At 35.4% G+C, this 19,858-nt stretch overlaps 1 protein-coding gene and 1 pseudogene across 1 annotated transcript in view; both read right to left on the bottom strand.

The window, feature by feature from the left end:
- LOC148940258 (NFX1-type zinc finger-containing protein 1-like) overlaps positions 1–19,858 on the bottom strand; it is a 156,246-nt gene that overhangs the window by 50,232 nt on the left and 86,156 nt on the right. The window contains exon 14 of the mRNA XM_089106117.1: positions 16,634–16,854. Within this exon, the coding sequence (XP_088962243.1) occupies positions 16,634–16,854 (221 nt within the window). The remainder of the gene's footprint in view (positions 1–16,633; positions 16,855–19,858) is intronic.
- LOC148940260 (enolase pseudogene) lies at positions 6,556–7,753 on the bottom strand (annotated as a pseudogene).

The following is a 19,858-nucleotide window of genomic DNA, read 5'->3' on the forward strand; positions in this document are numbered from 1 at the left end:
ATCGTTTGAGGTTTTTACATTAAAAGACGATCATTGGAATAACAAACCATTGTACACATTGAATGTTTTCCGGGTTGCAGCGGTAGCTAGCAACCTAGTAAGAGACGATCACGTCCAATGTTAAAAAATATAAAACCCCCCAACTCCTAAAAAAAGTATAGTAAAGAACGACATCTAGCCAATGTTAACTGGAAAATAAATGGGGATTATGCAATTTTCATCGGCATCATAAAGCTAATAAAGAACAAACTATGGGACATATTAGACTTAGTTTGATGCCTGACTCTTCAAAGTTTGTCTCTTACTATTCCAAATAAGAAAAAGCCATAGGCTTTTTCCTGTTTGTGATTTTTCGGGGTTGGTTTCAATTTAATAAAGAACGAATTTTAAGTTACTGTAATAACATTGAAAAGTTTACTGTTTACAATATGTTGAGAAGATACAAAAGGGATTGATTTTTCTTATACACCCATTTATGACGTAATAAGTTAATGCAATATTTATTTACGTTGATCTTTCGACATGAATTTTTTTATTTTATTTTTTTACATAAAGGATCGATATGTTTAAAGTAAAGAATGAATAGAAAAATATAATAAAGATCGAACTCTTCCCTATACTAACTTGCAGACGCAACTTCACTATAGTTAAGATTACAGTATTTTTATAATAAAGAACGAACTCTTCCCTATACTAACTTGCATACGCAACTTCACTATACTTAAGATTACAGTATTTATATTATACATCATTATAAATTATAAATTATTACAATAAAGAACGACCTCTTGCCTATACTAAATTTTATACGGCACTTAATTGTAGTATAGGTTAGTAATTCAAAAGATAGCTTGACACTGGAACATCATAGAGAGTTGTTCAATGACTCATTTTAATCCGGGTTGCAGCGGTAGCTAGCAACCTAGTAAGAGACGATCACGTCCAATGTTAAGAAATATAAAAACCCATAGCTCCTAACAAAGGAGACAGATCAAAACAAAAAGTACACCATTAGAACCGCCTTTTCCGAAACCCCTGTATAGGAAACTTTCTGTCCCTTGGCTTGAACAGCAAGGGAAATATATTGGCTTGAAAATCAAGAAAATTGACTTTAACCACGTTATTCTCCCCAAACGGGATATTTTTTTCTTTTTTTTTCTTTTTTTTTCTTTTGTATCCAGAGATAGCTTGGCACTGGAACATCGTAGAGGGTTGTTCAATAGCTCATTTTAAAGGAAATTAATTGGGTTAAAAATCTATAGTAACTAAAATAAATTATTTCTAAAAGAGAATAAATTTTTCCAATAAAAACTGTATTTTTGATGCAGTGACGTCATAATTACTATATAAGAAACGTCAAAACTGTAAATGGTCTCATTCATGAATACATAATTATAATAAAGATCGAACTCTTCCCTATACTAGCTTGCATACGCAACTTCACTATAGTTAATATAGTTAAGATTACAGTATTTATATTATACATCATTATAAATTATAAAAGGTTCAAATATTCGAAGATTATAGAGTTAAAAATTTTCCCACACCGGGAATCGAACCCGAGCCTGTTTTATAGTAAAGAACGAACTCTTGCCCTAAGTTACCTATGTCTTGTCAAATTAGCTAATTAATTTCACCTGATTTTGTTTTAAAAATAATTCCCACACCGGGATTCGAACCCAAGCCAATTGGTTGAAAGCCAACTATCCTAAACCACTAGACCATATGAGATATGTGTAAAAAGCTAATTAATTGTTTTATGATATTATAATAAAGAACGACCTCTTGCCTATACTAAATTTTATACGCCACTTAATTATAGTATAGGTTAGTACTTCAACAGATAGCATGGCACTGGAACATCGTAGAGAGTTGTTCAATGGCTCATTTTAAAGGAAATTAATGGGGTTAAAAACCTTTTGTAATTAAAACAAATTATTTTTATTACATTAAGAAATTTTAATTATGTTCCTTAAGAAATCATCATAAATGAAAATTTCCCAAACAGAAATTGAACTCAAGCCTACTGAGTGAGAGCTATCCCAACCTCTAGACCATATAGGATATATTAAAATATCCGATTAATGAAGTTTATGTTAAAGAACAAATTATAATCCTAGTTAGCTGCCTGATTATTTGAGGATCGTCTCTTACTATTCCAAAGAAGAAAAAGCCGTAGGCTTTTTCCTGTTTGTAATTTATTTCATAATAAAGTATCCGGGTTGCAGCGGTAGCTAGCAACCTAGTAAGAGACGATCACGTCCAATGTTAAGAAATATAAAAACCCATAGTTCTTAAAAAAAAGAGTCAGATCAAAACAAAAAGTACACCATTAGAACCGCCTTGTCCGAAACCCCTGCATAGTAAAATTTCTGTCCCTTGGCTTGAACAGCAAGGGAAATACATTGGCTTGAAAATCAAGAAAAGTGGCAGCTACTACAACATTCTGCCTAAACGGGATATTTTTTTCTTTTTTTCTTTTTTTTTTCTTTTTTTTGTATCCAGAGATAGCTTGGCACTGGAACATCGTAGAGGGTTGTTCAATAGCTCATTTTACTGGAAATTAATTGGGTTAAAAATCTATAGTAACTAAAATAAATTATTTCTAAAAGAGAATAAATTTTTCCACCAAAAACTGCATTTTGATGTCTTTTCACACTGCAGTCTTTCAAACATAATCGTATACCAGCGGTAAGAATTGAACCCACGCCTCTGAAGAGACTGGTGGCTAACACCAGTGCCTTGGACCACTCGGCCAGGCTGCCTCTCATAAATAAATATATATGTGAATTTGGGTTGCAGCAGTAGCTAGCAACCTAGTAATAGACGATCAGTCCAATGCTAAGAAATATAAAAACCCAAAACTCCTAAAAATAGAGTCAGATCAAAACAAAAGTACATCATTAGATTATAATAAAGAACGACCTCTTGCCTATACTAAATTATATAGGCCACTTAACTATAGTATAGGTTAGTAAATTTACATTAAAAGACGATCACTGAAATAACAAACCATTCCATACATTGGACTTTGTTAGCTACTAATTGATTGTTTGAGTTTCATCTCTTACTATTTAAAAGAAGAAAAAGCCGTAGGCTTTTTCCTGTTTCTTCCACATAGTTCCGCGGTGAATGCAAGGACTTTGAGGAAGTCAATAAATACCTTAAGTATCTGACTTTGCCATTCATTCAATCTCTCGAGCGAAACCCACAGGGAAAACATGGAGTTCGCAGTTCAACCTATTTTGGCAAAACCCATGTTGCCGATCGCTCAAGATATTCTCCACCGTGATTGAATCGTATTAAAAATGATTTGACACAAGATTTTGCTACTGACGGATTGCAGTACAATGCCTCTCCATTTATCACACTTAGTTCTCTGACCCATCTTAAACTGTTTAAGGCTTATTGATTTATACCATTCACGTGCGACTTTTTCCCAATCACGTGAAAGCAGTTTAAACATAGGATCGACTAGCCCCTCTACCGAAGGGCCATGTTTGGTCATGGATTTCTGATCAGCTTGAACAATTAACGAGCCGTTACTAAGCAAAAAAAAAAAGGAACGATAAATGTAAGTATACAATTCATATACGCTGATAATTCCGTTGTGGTGAATGCAGGTTAGAATTAAATAAAAAACACGTTTATAAAACTGAAAGTAAGGAGCAACATTAAAGCTTAAAACGAACAGAAATTATTAAGTATATGAGGGTTTCGCCCCCTCGTCAATACCTCCCTCTTTGCGCTAAAGTTCGAATTTTGTTCCAATTCTTTTAGAATGACCCCGGAATCACAAAGGCCGTTTAATTAGAATAAATAGCTCTTTTGAAAGTACTAAAAAACTTTAGTGTAAAGAGCGAGGTATTGACGAGGGGGCGAACCCCATCATATACTTAATTTCTGTTCGTTTTAAGTTTTTTTGTTGCTCCTTACTTTCATTTGAAAAAACTTAGTTTTTTAATTTAATTTCGGATCGTTTTTTAAATAATGCTGGGAAATCCGGCACCCCTTCATGTAAAGTTCCCTTTTCTCATGAAAAATTCCTCCATGGAAAGATCCTTCCGCGTAATCCCCTCTACCCGAACCCCCCCCCCCCCTGAAAAACGTCTGTACACTTTTCAATAACCTATACTATATGTATAGGTCCTCTCCTTTTTACACCACATCCAGGCTGTGGAACTGATGCTCTCCCGCAATCTTGGCATTATCAGAAAACTAAGGCATAAATTTCCACAAAAAACCTTCGTCTACTTTACAACGGACTTATGAAACCTCATCTCCGATATTGTGCAACAATTTGGCAGTCAACGTTCAAATCACACTTGAAGAGACTTGATTCAATCCATAGGCGAGCACTGAAAATAAAAGGAAGTATAGATGACTGTCTCTTTCTTGGTTCATTTTACCGTCAGTCATGCTTAACTAGTGTTTTTAGGTTCTTTTCCGGGTCACTTCTATCTCCTTTCGCCATCCCTTTAGGTTGACATTTGAACAAAATAATCAAAACACCCGACCTGCTTTCGACATCTTGGTGAGACGAACACCAACGCCACGCTAGGATTTTTCCCTAGATGTGACTTGCGCTATAGAGTGGAACATGATCCCGCAAGAGCTGACATGTAAGAGCTCACTTGGGTCCTTCAAAAATAATTTAACGAAATATTTAGTGAAAGGTCAATTAATTAGAAGTTAATTTGGATTAAAACAAGTTTAGTATTTAAGATTATTTTTATTATTTTATAGTAAATTTGGTGAGGTGACTGTGCTTCGGGGGAGGGGGGGAGGAAGGACCCAATAGTTAAGGTAATAATAAGTAATTGGAGAGGAGACGTGTGGTTGTCTTGGGAGTGAATTGAGAGCCGTTCTACATGATAGAGATGGACATTTATATTTATGGGTCTCAACGTCCAATGTGTCACAGAGCAGTGTCTTTTAGGCTGTCTTATTTCGTTTTCTTTTTAAAATAAACCCCGGTTGAAATGAACTTGAACTGTAAACGATGGGCGAAGTTCACAGCTTCCAACCCTTCCCCCGGGGACTGTGGGGGATTAAGTCATCCTCAACGACATAGTTATTAGATGTTTCGACTATGCTGATCAAAATGGCTATCTCAAAATTTTGATCGGGTGACTTTGGGAAAAAAATGAGCGTGTGAGGAGGACTAGTTGCCATCCAAATTTTTTGGTCACTTAAAAAGTGCACTAGAACTTTTTAATTTTCCTTCAAATGAGCCCAATCGCGATATTCTAGGACCACTGGGCTGATACAATCACCCCTGGAAGAAAACCCGCATTCGTGATCTTTCTTCTGGCAAAAAATAAAAACCACATTTTTACAGACAGGAGCTTGAAACTTCTACAGTAGCTGAATCTGATGGTTTGATTTTCATTAAAATTCTATGATTTTTAGGGGGTGATTTTCCCTTTTTTCGAAAATAAGGCAAATTTTCTCAGTCTCGTGACTTTTGATGGGTAAAACTAAACTTGATAAAACTTATATATTTGAAATCAGCATAAAAATGCGATTCTTTTGATGAATCTATTGAAAATCCTGTTTTTTAGAGTTTTGGTTACTATAATATTGAGCCTGGTCGCTCCTTACTTGCAGTTCGTTACCACGAACTGTTTGATTCTAGTTAATATGGGCTTGAGTTTGTTCTTCTATACTGGCTAGCAGCTGATGCTGCAGCCAAGATAACAAGTAAAATGCTCAAGCTTCATGATAAGAACAAATAGATCTTTTTAATCAAGTTGCCAATTATTTTGAGTATTTAAACATAGCCAAAAGCAGCATGAAAATCTCTTGTATTTAAATCTTAGTTATTATTTCGATTCAATGTTGTTCTAGTACATGAAACGAATACATGAAAGATTGGAAGAACATTTCATACGTTTATCAGCAGAAGACTCAAATAAAAAGTAGGTTTGAATAAAGAACAATGACGGATACGTTAGAACACAAGGTCTGTCAAATTTGTGGCTGCCCAGAAAATTGGCAAAACTGAATTTGCCTTTGCGATTGCAAAGGAAGCGTTGTGTATACACATAAAACTAGCTTGACAAAATGGCTTAGTGTCACCAAGTCTGATCTTTATGAAATATGTTCTAGTTAAGTTTGTTAAGTTTTTTTTAAGTTTTCAAAATTTAAGCCTGATGAGAATATTATCCGAATGAGCAGTGTTTTGTGTTTTCGGTGTTCTGACTGGTGTCAGACGGTGAGTTGGCCGTTGATCGATTGGTTTTTAAAAGTAATACCAGACTCACAATATAGCCATCAAATGAACCCTCTCCCAGGTTTTTATGACCATCCGTTCAAAACGACAAAGAACAAAAAACGCGAGTTAATTTCCTCTAAACATTCTATAACATTTTCTGGGTGTTATGGGTGTTGTTAAATTGTTCCTTTATTTTGCCTTCCATTTCTTTTTTCTTGAATTTACTTGAATTTCTGGTTAATATAGAAACCGCTCTATTTCGGAAAAGAAGTGAATAGGGTGAAGAGTAATAATAATGCCCAAAACAAAAGAAAGTCGTCCTTTTTTTCTTATTTCTATTAACAGAGAAACACTTTCAGTTTATTACGAAAAAACATACCACGAAACTTTGCAGCGGAACCAAGCTCTTCTTCGATACGCAGAATTTGATTATATTTAGCAAGACGCTCAGTTTGACAAAAAGCGCCCAACTTAACCCATTCAGCTCCTAGCCCAACAGCTAAATCTACAATAAAACTATCTTCTGTTTCGCCTGGCATGTGAGAAACCATAGTACTCCAGCCGTTTGCCTCGGCAACCTTGTGCGCATGAACTAACTCCGTAATAGTACTAATTTGATTGACTTTGAGGAGTAAGCAATAGAAGGCATTCTTTTCAAGTGAGGTCTGAATTCGTTCTCGATTGCTTACAATCAAATTGTTGCCTACTATTTGAATATCTGTGTCAAACATTAAATACACCAAAGCGTCTGCATAAACAGAAGTGGCGTTATCAGAGTTGGGATTGTTGATGTCTAAATTGAATTTTCCATCTTGATATAATTCAGAGGCGTTTACATCTATCCCAATTTGAACTTTTCCTCTATATTTGGCCTCACGGATAGCAAATAGTATTAGAAATACCTCTTTAATATTTTGTATATTAGGTACAAATCCTCCCTCATGTCCAACGGTAATGTCATCAAGATCATAGGGAGTTTTGATCAAATATTTCAGAACGTGATATATATCACTACCCATTTGCATAGCCTCGGAAAAAGAGCTAGCATCTGTGGGAAGAATCATGAACTCTGTAAGCGGATTACTGGCATGAGATGCGCCATTAATGACACTAAATACTGGCACAGGTAAAATAATATCTGTCGTGCCGGCTAAAGTGGCTATATACTTGTACAGTGGTAGTCCTAGATGTCTCGCACCAGCTTTACAAACCGCCAAAGAAACCCCTAAAATTGCATTCATACCGAGTTTTTCTTTCCTCTGAGTACCATCTAAGTAGCACAAGAACTCGTCAATTTTTTCCTGTTCTGTTACTGAAAAAACATTTTTAATTAGGGCATACTCCTTTACTGAAACATTCAGTTTTACAACCTTGACATAATTCTAATGCTCCATATATAACAGTAGAAGCCTCAGATGGTAATGAAGCTCTGAAAGTGCCCAAGGCTGTTTCTAGACTAACTTCAAAAGTAGGATTCCCTCTAGAGTCATAAATCATATAATGATGAATTTTAGAAATTGTCATTTTATTTGACATGTCTTTTTCAAGAAATGAATGTAATAGTAATTTGCCTACGTAATGTACGTTTATCTATCTTCAATTTATATAGAATTTTTCAACTTAGAAGGTTTCCTCTGAGGAAGATGATGCTCAACAATATTTTATACATAAATATTTTTTGGATTTCTGAATTCCAAAAATTTAAATATTAATAGCGTATTGCTACTGGAAACTTTCAATGTGATGTTTTTCTTTCCAGCTTTATATATTCAGAGGAAAAGAAAGGACATAACGTCATGCTGTAAGTTTCCTGTGCAGGGTTTTCAGCCATGGCGATTCGGAAAACAGATAGAAATAGATAGAAAATCCCATTTTCTTTTTTTTTTTTTTCAAAACACGTGTTTTAATTTTTGGTTACTGTGAGCCATTGTTCATCCTTTACTAGGTTGCAGCTGCCACTGCAATCATGATTATGGTTGTCTCTAAGGGCAACGAATGAGCTGTTTAAGGGCTCATTTGAAAGGAAGTTGCAATTTAGTGCTCATTTTTATTTAACAAAAGATAACGCGGTAATAAAATGCAATTTTTGACAAAAAAACGGCATCTTAATACACAAGATGGCGAATGACGCCATACATAAATAGTGTCATAAAAAATAAAGAACCTACAGAGCCATTGCTGGCACACAGGGCGTCGAATCGACGTTTCACTTGCTGGGTCTTTTTTACAGGAACAAGTAGCAAGCACGTCACCCAACCTTGCTGCAGCGGGGATCAAACCCTGGGCAAATAGCTTCAAATTGAAACTTAAATCGGGATATATAAAAACAATTTGATGCCATTCGCAAAGTTGCCATGCATTAACATAAAAGGATGCATAAAGTCAAGTCGCCTTATTAGTAAAGCTCTCGTAAATAAAATGGTGTAGAGAGAGCAATCTAAACGGGAGAAAACGAAAAAGCTATCATAACCGAGTATCCGAAGAATCTATTGCAAGGAAACATCGCTACAGCAAAAATAGAGATCCTAGAAACTGTTGTGAAAAATAGATTGAAAAGAGATAAAAAGGCCACCCAAACGAACAGTATTTGAGCACATATAAGGCTGTATACTAAGTTGTTTTGTAAATTAGATTTTAAGACAATGAATTATCGAGCAACAAATGACAGAAAAAACTAAAATATTCAACTAACAAGGGCTATCAAGAAGCAGAAATTGATAGAGAAAAATAAAGGATTAAAGAGTTTTAACAGTTTTAGATATGTAAATATGACAGGAAACACAGAGGCTACAGAAAGAACCATAGACAAATTGTATTGAAAGTTCTAATGCCTTTCCCCTCCCACGGTCGTTTTTACCCAAAGACATCTGATCAAATTTTGAGATAACCCTTTTTTTCAAAAAAGTTTAAAATTCAATGTCTTCGGAGTTAATGTAACCCCCACATCCCCTGGGGCAAAGGCTGTAAGTAATGCAAGTTGCCCATTGTTGACATATAAGGTTTTTTTTGGGAAAAGGGTCATGCTTGATTCTGGGTCTCCAAAAAGGGTTGAGGTATTAAGGACAAACTATAAGGACATGTTTAGAGGGATGTCGACCTCAACCAAAACACACTATGTGCATGCTGGTTGTCAAAAGGGCGTGTCAGTAATATCTATGGAACGGCTGAGGGTATTAAGTTGAAACTTTCAAGGTATGTTTAGGTGAAGATTGATTTGTGGGCAATCAGCCCCTCTTGCCGTTTCGAATGCCCCTTTCCCTCAACACTGATCAAAAATTCAAAAAAGCCATTTCTTCAAAATAGTCAAAAGGTCTAATTACTATGTCCCCGGACATCCATGCACCGCCACAGCCCCGGTGCAAGGACTGTAAATTATACAAATTAGCCATCGTTTACCTGTAGGATTTATAACTAGGAAAAGGGGTAATGTTTGATTCTGGTTTTATACGAAAAAGGCTAAAGTACCAAGGTGAAACTTCAGGGAATGTTTAAGGGCATGTTAAACTAAATCAAAAGACACTATCATTTTATTCAGATTTCTGAACGTTTTTAAGCTAATGGAGGTCCGAATTTGGCTCACCGTATATGAAAAATTAAAACAAAATTTGCATAAAAATTTTGGCAGATTTATTCTGTATATGAGCGGTTGCCCCCCTCCTCAATACCTTTCTATTTACGCTAAAGCTGTTAGCACTTTTAAAAAAGCTTCATACTCTAATTAAACGGCCCCTGTGTTTCAGTAGAGGCTTTTAAAAAAATGGACTATCAGTCAAACTTTAGCGTAAAGTGCAAGGTATTGAGGAGGGGGCAACCCTTCATATATGGAACAATTTCTGTTCGTTTTTCAAATAATGCAGGTAAATCTGGCTCACTCTATGAAATATACCCTTTCCCCTCACGGAGAACTTTTCCGTGGAAATTTCATCCAATGTAAAGTGCACCCCCCCCCCCGTCAAATTCCCTCCAAACAGTTCCATCCTCACTGAAAATCCCCCTCCCTGTAAAATTGCTTGCGTACGATTCAGCCCGAAAAATTCTCCTCAGCATTCTTTCTTTTGAATAAGATTTTAATCTCTATTCGAGTTTTCGATCAAGTCAAACATGTCAGCACCCATGGTAATTACTACTCAGAAATCAAATCACGCGGAAAAAAGTCTCCGAATATTTCCCCCAGAACATCTCCACATGCAAAATATGGCAAAGAGAATATAAGGCAATAAAAAAGAATTTCGTATAGTAATTCTGTCAAATCCACCCAGTATAACATTTCCCTAGGAATATTCACCCCCCCCCCGAAATTACCCTTCCTAAGGTAGATTCTCCCTATACAAATCCACCCCAAGCACACCCTCCCCCCCCCCAAAAAAAAAATCTCTGAATACTTCCCAATAACAAATTCTATACGTACACGATGGGAGAATTTAATAAATTACTGGCCTCGCCCCACGGACTGTGGGAGGGGGGGGGGTTATTTTACACCAAAAGACATAATTATTTGATCTTTCAACTATATTGAACAAAATGGCTATCTCAGAATTTTGATCTGATAATTTGGGGGAAAAGTGGACGTGGGAGGGGGCCCAGTTGCCCACCAATATTTTCGGTTACTTAAAGAGGGCACTAGAACTTTTATTTTCCGTTTGAATGCACCCTCTCCCGATGACTTCTATTTTCTGGCCAAAATAGCAAAATTCCGCATTTTTGCAGATAGGAGCTTGAAACTTCTATAGTAGGGTTTGCTGGTACACTGAATTTGATGGTGATATTTTCATGAAGATTCCTTTAATTTTAGGTAGTATTCCCCCCCCCCTATTTCAAAAATCAGGCAAATTTTCTCAGGTTCTTAACTTATGATGAGTAACACTAACTTGTTGAATCTTATGTATTTGGAATTAGCGTAATAAGCTGATTCTTTTTATGTATCTATTCATATTAAAATTCTGTTTTTTAGAGTTTTGGTTACTATTGAGCCGAGTCGCTCCTTACTTACAGTTCGTTACCACGAACTGTTTGATTTTATTGTTTCTGTTTAGCAAATTTATTTGAGTTAGAGAAAAGGTCTGGCAATGTGAAAAACGCTGTCTTTTTCTCGAACGATTTTTCTAGTAAATGATTTTTATTTTTTACAAAAAATAGATATTTTGATATTTTCGGTTTCAATAATACATTTAGGGGTCTGATTATGTAGATTTTGAATCAAAGTACGATCTATTTGATTTTGCAACTGACAGTGTTGGAATTTTATGTAGTCTAAATGAGAAGAGCGTGGTCACTTCCGTAGTCACAACTGCGCTTCTTACAACCGCATCATAGGGGAAGAAAAAATTCCTTGTTGTTCTATGAGCAGTATATTCTTTTCTGTATTTTTTTGTGTATGGCAGACATGCTTTAAATATGATCATTGGTAGTATGCTATTACCATTGATTAGCTATTAATTTTTGTTATTAATTACATTATTAATTAGTTTTAATCATTATTTACAATTATTGGTACTAATTGAAGCTTTTTTATTTAGTTTTCAAATACAGAGATTAGATCAGAAGGGTTAACTGCTGAATTGTTGAAGAAGCAGATGACAGATGATGAATGGTTGAAAATTTTCGACATGTCTCACGACAAAAATCTTCTCCAAAATCTGACAAGCCTATTTCCGACTATTCGTGGGAATGAAGAAGTCAAAAAAGGTATTTTATGACTGTAGCTGCCTTTTGAGTGAAATGCAAGCTATATTTGAGTGCCTCAGATGTCAAATCTGCATAGCCTATACAAAAAGCTTGGAGAGACCTGACAAATTATTTGTATTAACTCCTGGATTTGATATAGCATGGGATTTGATATAATATCAGCAACTGGGAATTTTTTACCACTTAGTGAAAAAAGAAAGTATTTGGCAAGGGTGAAGTCGAAGATACTTTTACTATTACTGCTAACAACTCACTGCAGTACCAAACCGTGTTGGCCTGATGCCAACAACGCTATGCATGCTCCTCTTCTCTCTCAATCTATCCAAAGCCTCCCTCTGCACTTTCCCAAGGCAAGAAGCTCGATTTCTCTTAATTCCTTCCTTATGGCCGTCCTGGCTAAGTGCACGTGCACTGGGTTGAGAATTCTTTGTCTAAGGGGCACGGGTTCAATCCCTGGCGTGGCCAGTTATTTGGGTTTAGGACGCGGGTCAATGGTGTGACTCTGTAAGCTTAGCCAGAGTCGACCCAGATTTAAATGGATACCTGGAGAAATCTGGGGAAGGTAAGCAGGAAGGGTGTGCGAAAGCACGGGATGGCTGGCCCCCAGCCCCCCATCGCACTTCCTGGCTGAAGGACCATGAAACGGAGATCAGCACTGCCAGTTTGGACCTTAAGGGTCTAGTGCCGTCATACTTACTTTTTTTTTACTTATGAACTCATGCCATGCGATTCGGGGACGACTTGATTTTTGTTTGAACCTAGATGGTTGACTAACAAGGACGATCTTTGGAAATCTGTCACCCTTCATCCGTGGAACTTGTCCTAATCACTTCAGCCTTTCTGTCAGTATAGCCCTATAAAGCGGGATAGAACCCCATTTTTCTTAGAGCTTGCTGTTTGAAATGCGGTCAGTTAGTAAAGTCACCCAATCAAAATATTGAGATAGCTATTTTGTTCAGCATAGCCAAAAATCGAATAAATATGTCTGCAAGTAATTAACTTAGCCCATTGTTTATATGTAGTATTAATTAATGGAAAATATACAGACGTTTTCAGGAGGGATTTTTTTCCGGTGAGGGGGGGGGGTCGGAGGAAGGGGTTACTGAGGAGAATCTTTCCATGGACGATTTTTCCTTGGGAGAAGAGACTTTTCTATGAAGAGGGCACCGGATTTCCCAGCATTATTTAAAAAACGATCAGAAATCAAATAAAAAAAAAACAAGTTTTTTAAACTGAAAGTAAGGAGCAATATTAAAACTTAAAATTAACAGAAATTATTACGTATATGAGGGGGTTCGCCCCCTAGTCAATACCATTATTCTCAATGACCACACTGCCTTTTCTATGACGAAATCAATAAGAATTCCAAATAGGGATAGGTCCTTTTATTAGACAGTGAAACGCAAATATAAAACAAAGACTCTAAATATTTTGATGACACAGTCGGTCATCATCATCAGTAGAGTTACTAACTCTACTGATGATGATGACCGACTGTGTCATCGAAATATTTAGAGTCTTTGTTTTATATTTTCGTTTCACTGTCTAATAAAAGGACATATCCCTATTTGGAATTGTTATTGATTTCGTCCTAGTCAATACCTCGCCCTTTACGCTAAAGTTTTATTTAGTACTTTCAAAAGAGCTATCTATTCTAATTAACTGGCCTTTGTGATTCGAACAAAATTCGAACTTTAGCGTAAGGAGCGAGGTATTGACTAGGGGCGAACCCCCTAATATACGTAATAAAAACATACGAATATATAAATTCGTTACGTAAGTAAATTCATAAATTACGTCAGAACAAAATTTCGAAATAGCCATTTAGCTCAAAAAATTAAAATTAATATGCAAATTTCGTTTTAATTATTCATGTACAATGAGCCAAAATCAAAGCTGCATTAATTCCATTAAATCAAAGCTGCATTCAGAAATTAAATTAAAAAAACACATTTTTTAACTGAAAGCAAGGAGCGACATTAAAACTTAAAACGAACAGATATTATTCCGTATATGAACGGGGCTTTCCCCTCCTCAACGCCTCACTCTTTACGCTAACGTTTTTTATTGTTTTAAAAAATAAAGTTGTGTGACAGAGTCAAACTTTAGCGCAAAGAACGAGGCGTTGAGGAGGGGACAGCCCCTTTCATATACGGAATAATTTCTGTTCGTTTTAAGTTTTAATGTCGGTCCTTACTTTCGGTTAAAAAAAAACTTCTTTTTTTTATTTCATTTACAACAGATTCGGGCCTATTCATGAGTTAAAAACTTCGCAAGTCACTGGCTGGACGCTGGTCTTCTTCGTTATTCATCAACAGAAGTAGAAATCTGGTAGAATCGAAATAGATGTGTCGTTTCAGAGCCCTTGCATAATAGTTTAAATAATAGATAATAGATTCGCCGTGGCATTTAATAAGATCCAAGGAATCTAATTAAAAGGGAGCACACACAAAAGCCAAATTAGGCCAGTAGCCTATGAGAAATCCAACAATACCCAAGACAATGAACAAGTCCCAATGGGGGCCCTGGGTCTATCAAAATATTTCTATGGTTTCCTTGGGAATTTAATATAATTTTTTACCATTTCTGCTTCAAATGAAAAAATAATTAGTTTTTTGGCATCCCTGCTTTCAATTAAAAAAAAAAGGAGGTATTACCATTTTAAAACGATATCCCCCTATCCCCCCATAGGCAATAACATACAATTTTTTTTATAAGTCATATTTTTGGGTCACTTCCGTTTCAATCTTCAATTTCTCAGTCTATAACTAAATTTCGTCTCAATAGAAGTTTTTTTTTTTTGTTGGGGGGGGGGGGGTGGGGATAACATTTTTAAAAAAGAAGATTGTATTTTTTTTAATCTATAAGGCGTTGAATAATTGTGTATTAAACATTAAGAAAATGTATCTAAAAATAGCAAAAGAAAACAAAATTCTACAAACTTACGATTCAGCTGTCGCAACAATCTGTTGACAATCAATTTCATAATCCAACTGAGCCTGTATAGTGTGTGCGTTACGCTCAATTTAAAAATAAAATTCTCTACTATGAATGATGTAAGAATCTTATAGCAATTGGGAAAATGCATTTGAAATGGTTTAATCTCATCAAATACTTCGTGGTAACAAACTGTAAGTAAGGAGCGACCCAGCTCAATAGTAACCAAAGCTCTAAAAAACGGATACAAATTTTGATACCAACAGATACATCAAAAGAATCAAATTTCTATGCTGATTTCAAATATGCAAATTTCATCAAGTTTAGAGCTACCAATCAAAAGTTACGAGCCTAGAGAATATTTGCCTTATTTTCAAAAAATGGGGAAAACACCCCAAAAAAGTCATATAATCTTGATGAAACTCACACCATCAGATTCAGCGTGTCAGATAACCCTATTGCAGAGATTTAAAGCTCCTTTTTTCTGCGAGAAGAAAGATCACGGATGCGTATTTAGTTGTTTGTGTGGTGATCGTATCAACCCAATGGTCCTAAAATATCACGAGAGGGCTCATTTGAACAAAAATCAAAAGTTCTATTTCCTTTTTCAAGTGACCAAAAAAATTGGAGGGTACCCCTCCCATGCTCATCTATTTCCCAAAGTTACCGGATGAAAATTTTGAGATATCTATTTTGTGAACTTTGCCCATTGTTTACGGATAGTATTTGTTATTGGGATGTATATAGCCATTTTTTTTTTTTTGGGGGGGGGGGGGGTGCGTGGTGTGGATTTCTAAGGGCAGAATCTTCTTTTGGGAGGGAAATTTCTGATTAGTGAATATTTCAGGGGAAATATTACACTGGGGGTTTGGACAGAATTACTATTTGAAATTCCTTTTAATTGTCCAAATTTTTTATACGGAGATTTTCCGGGGGAATTATCCGGGGGCTTTTTTCCGCACGTTTTGTTTTCTGGAAAATAATTTCCGCGAAAGGGGGCATTTCTGGAGTGATTGTGAAACCGATTAGAGATTAAAGTCTTATTCCAATGAAAATATGATATGGAAAATTTTTCAGTGTGAATCGTCCACAAGCAATTTTACAGGGGGGGGGGGATTCTCAACGAGGAAGGAACTATCTGGATGGAATTTGACAGAGGGGTGCACTTCACGTAGGAGGAAATTTCCAGGGAGTTTTCCGTGAGGGGGAAGGGTATATTTCATAGAGGGTGAGCCAGATTTACGAGCATTATTTGAAAAACGAATAGAAATTATGCCATATGTGAAGGGTTGCACCCTCCTCAATACCTTATTCTTTACGCTAAAGTTTGACTGTTTACCAAAATTGAAACACAGGGGCTGTTTAATTAGAATAGGAAGCTTTTTTATAAAATGCTAACAGCTTTAGTGTAGAGCAAGGTATTGAGGAGGGGGGGGCGATCCTTCATATCCGGAATAAATCTGCCAAAATTAATATGCAGATTGTGTTTCGATTTTTCATGCACGGTTAGCCAAAATCGAACCTGCATTAGTTGAAAAAATTCAGAAATTAAATAAAGAAACAAGTTTTTTTTTTTTTTTAAAGTGAAAGTAAGGAGCGGCATTAAAAATTAAAACGAACAGCAATTATTCTGTATATGAAAGGGGCTGTCCCCTCCTCAACTCCTCGCTCTTTCCGGTTTTCATATACGCCCCCTTCATATACGGAATAATTACTGTTCATTTCAGTTAAAAAAAAACTTGTTATTTTTTATTTAATTTTATAAAGTTTATACATAATATATTAGGCCCTCACCTTGAATCTGGATCAGTTTCATTGCCAAATAAGATGAATTCTTCCAATTCACTTTTGTTGCAGATTCGGCATTGTTTTGGACATTCCTCTCCACATAAGCCAATACACAAATGTTTGCAAGGGAGGATCTTCTGGCAGGCTTCATTGCACGGCTTACGCTCACACATACGCCCACATTTCAAATTGCATTTCTTGTGATGGCAATTCCAGGTACACGGTTCCTAGTTTATATTTAAAAAAAAGCTTAAGAACAATCCACAATATATGGTCATTGATGGTATAAAGGAGGATTTAAGCCTTGGGGAGGGTGGGGGCATAACTGTAAAAAGCGATCTTGGCTATTCAAAAACTGTAAAGTGGTAGTCTTTATTTATTTGTTACACCAGCGAAGAGTGAGAAAGACCAAACCGCCTGCCTCTTCCCAACAGACATTACATGGCCCAGCTTTATAAGAACAATTTTTTTTTTTTACATGAATGTACTATTCACAACGAAAGTAAATCTAAATTTCACTAAGCTTTCAAAGTGAGAAACAGAACCTTAAAAGGAATCTTTTTCTCTAAAAATTTAATTTAATTATATTTCATTTGAGTTTTGTTTTAAATTTATTTTTATCTTTAAATTTGTTATATCCCCTAACAAAGAAGCAGAATAAAACACTATATTTCAGAGTTACAAATACTTTGCTGTCTACCCAAATAATATATGTCCATGCTTTCTTCATAGAAAAAAAGAAACTGATTTTCCTAAACAAAAACGAGCTACGTAAGAAAATGCAAGTTAATACGAACCGCGAAAAGGACATACAAGAATCGTATATACTGATCTCTCTTCATAGGCTATTGTTTATTTAGAAAGTCTTTCTAAAAGTTTGGTATATTTACTTTATATGTTATCTTTCTTCTTTGTTGCAAAAAATATACAATACGGATAAGTATTAAATAAAAAATAAAAAAAATTGGTAAATGACCTTGAAAACTCGAACACAAGTATATCTCTTTTATATACTGGCTTTCTTGGCAGACTAAAAAAGAATGTCCTTCTTTTACCAATTGAAGTAAAAAAAGAAAAGGAAAAAGAACGAAAGTTAAGCAAGAAAATAAAATTAATACGAAGCACGGAAAAGATGTATTAGCAATATACTTATTAACCCCTCTTCATAAAGTTTGCTCCGAAAGTCTCGCTAACAGTTTGGAATTTGGAGTTTATGTGTTGTCTTTCTTCTTTTCTTCCTCTTAAATGGACCATAATATTAATAAGTATTAAATCAAAATTTAGTAAATAATCTTGAAAACTCAAACAATACTTTCTCTTCTATCTCTGTGCTCTCTTGGCAGGTTTTCTTATTTCTCCTGTCTTCTTTGATAGGTAAAAAAAAACCACCAGTTTGTCCTTTAGCATTATATTTATTTTGAACAAAAAAAAACTTAATGACATACACAATAAGAGATCTTACAAATATTATATTGCTCCTGTAAAGTAGGACGATCACGAAATAAAACATTCGATATTTAAATATTAATAAAGAATAATTACAAAGAATAGTTAGTCTTTGTTTCTCTTTTGCAACAGTATACCTGAATACCGGTAAGTATTAAATCAGAACATTTTAATAAAAAAAAAAAATGAAAAAAAATTAATAGATATACTATGGTCTCACCAAAGTAAAATTACAATTTGTAATTACTTTTTTTGTCATCAAACTAATTAATCATGAAAACGAATTCACATAGCAATTTAAAACAACCTTAGAGTTAATTTCCAAGATGCTTTTAGACAGGCCACCGACTGGTATTTAGATGAGAAACACTTGAGTTCCGGTCGACATCACTTAATCATGTTGGCCTGTTGATAAGCAGTCCAAAATGTAAATTATTATTTCTAAATCTGATCCTCCTGATCTAAAACCTGATTATTTCTAAGCCTGATCCTCCTCTTCTGCTCAGCTCGACAGTTCTTCAACTCAAAAGGATGGCCAGGTGGCTAGGCTGTTATTTGCAAATTCCCATTCAGCTATCTTTTCTTGAATTTTAGTTGTTTTTAGTAACAGTAGTTAGTTTTTAGCTATGGTATTTAGGAGTGCTCGAATGGTAAAGGGCTTGTTCTCTCCTATTCGGGTTCAATTTGATCGTAAGGCTCTCAATTTCTTTTTAATTACTTAATTAAATTTAGGGGGGAAATAAAAAGTATTTTTCAAAGTCAAGAGGCGAAATTGTATCTCTTTTCCAATTTTTGCAGTGTAAATACCCATCAACAGCTACATTTCTAAATCTAGGGGGAAGGGCAGAAAATATGTGGGACACAGGCCCTCTTAAAGCCTTAATTACTTTTAATCAATAGTTTTGTGCTCTTCTGATCACAGAAATCTCCTCTCCTTAGGTATTATTTGCACGCTAGTCTTTTCTCAAACCGATTTTCAGACTCTTCTCCACACTAGGATCTCCGTCAAAGACCGAGTTTTAAACTCAGACCAAAAAAATACACAAAAAAAAATCAAAATTTAAGAAAGGAAAGAGCAACTAAATGAATAGAATGGATTCAGAACAGGTTTTCTGGAAGAACTCAAAATTCAAAATACAGCAGATATTTTACGATCAAACCAAGAAAAAAAAAAGTAAAACGAGTATATAGAAGGCAACACCTGTTTGAAGTGACTAAGGTAGCTGAATTAAATTTTGGAATTTCTTGGATATTTAAGCAAGAAGTAGTTATGGTGAACTACTTCACCATATTGAGATTTTATTGAGAAACTGAGAGCTTTACTTAGCTTCTTTTATGTATGTTGTATTGTATCGGATTAGCGATGCCTCTTGACTACTAAGTCCTTGCGTCAACCCTGTAGTGTGTTGCTACAGCCGGGTTCGATCTGTGGGTCCCATATTACAAAGCTGAGGATAAACTCGCTGCGTCAACACAGGATTTTCCTAAACTGCCTTTCCCACAACTCATTATTTTAAATTTTCTGCCAATTCTTATTGATGTGATTGGTCAAAAGCTCAACAATTTTGAACTTAGTCTTAAAAAATATTTGAAACTGCCAACGCGTCTGAACAAGAGTGTTGAACTTAATCAAAGACAGTTTTCAGCGTCTGAACACAACCTTAGGAAAAGAGATTCAACGGAGGTTAAGGACTAATTGCTTCAAATACGAGTGGTCTCTTATTTCCTATCGATGTCTAATTATAATAATAATAATGATTTATTTTTGACCCACATCATATACAA

The sequence above is a fragment of the Artemia sp. Qi Xiang Cuo genome, chromosome 20 (genome assembly GCF_049724085.1).
Source record: "Artemia sp. Qi Xiang Cuo chromosome 20, ASM4972408v1, whole genome shotgun sequence".
Lineage (NCBI taxonomy): Eukaryota > Metazoa > Arthropoda > Branchiopoda > Anostraca > Artemiidae > Artemia > Artemia sp. Qi Xiang Cuo.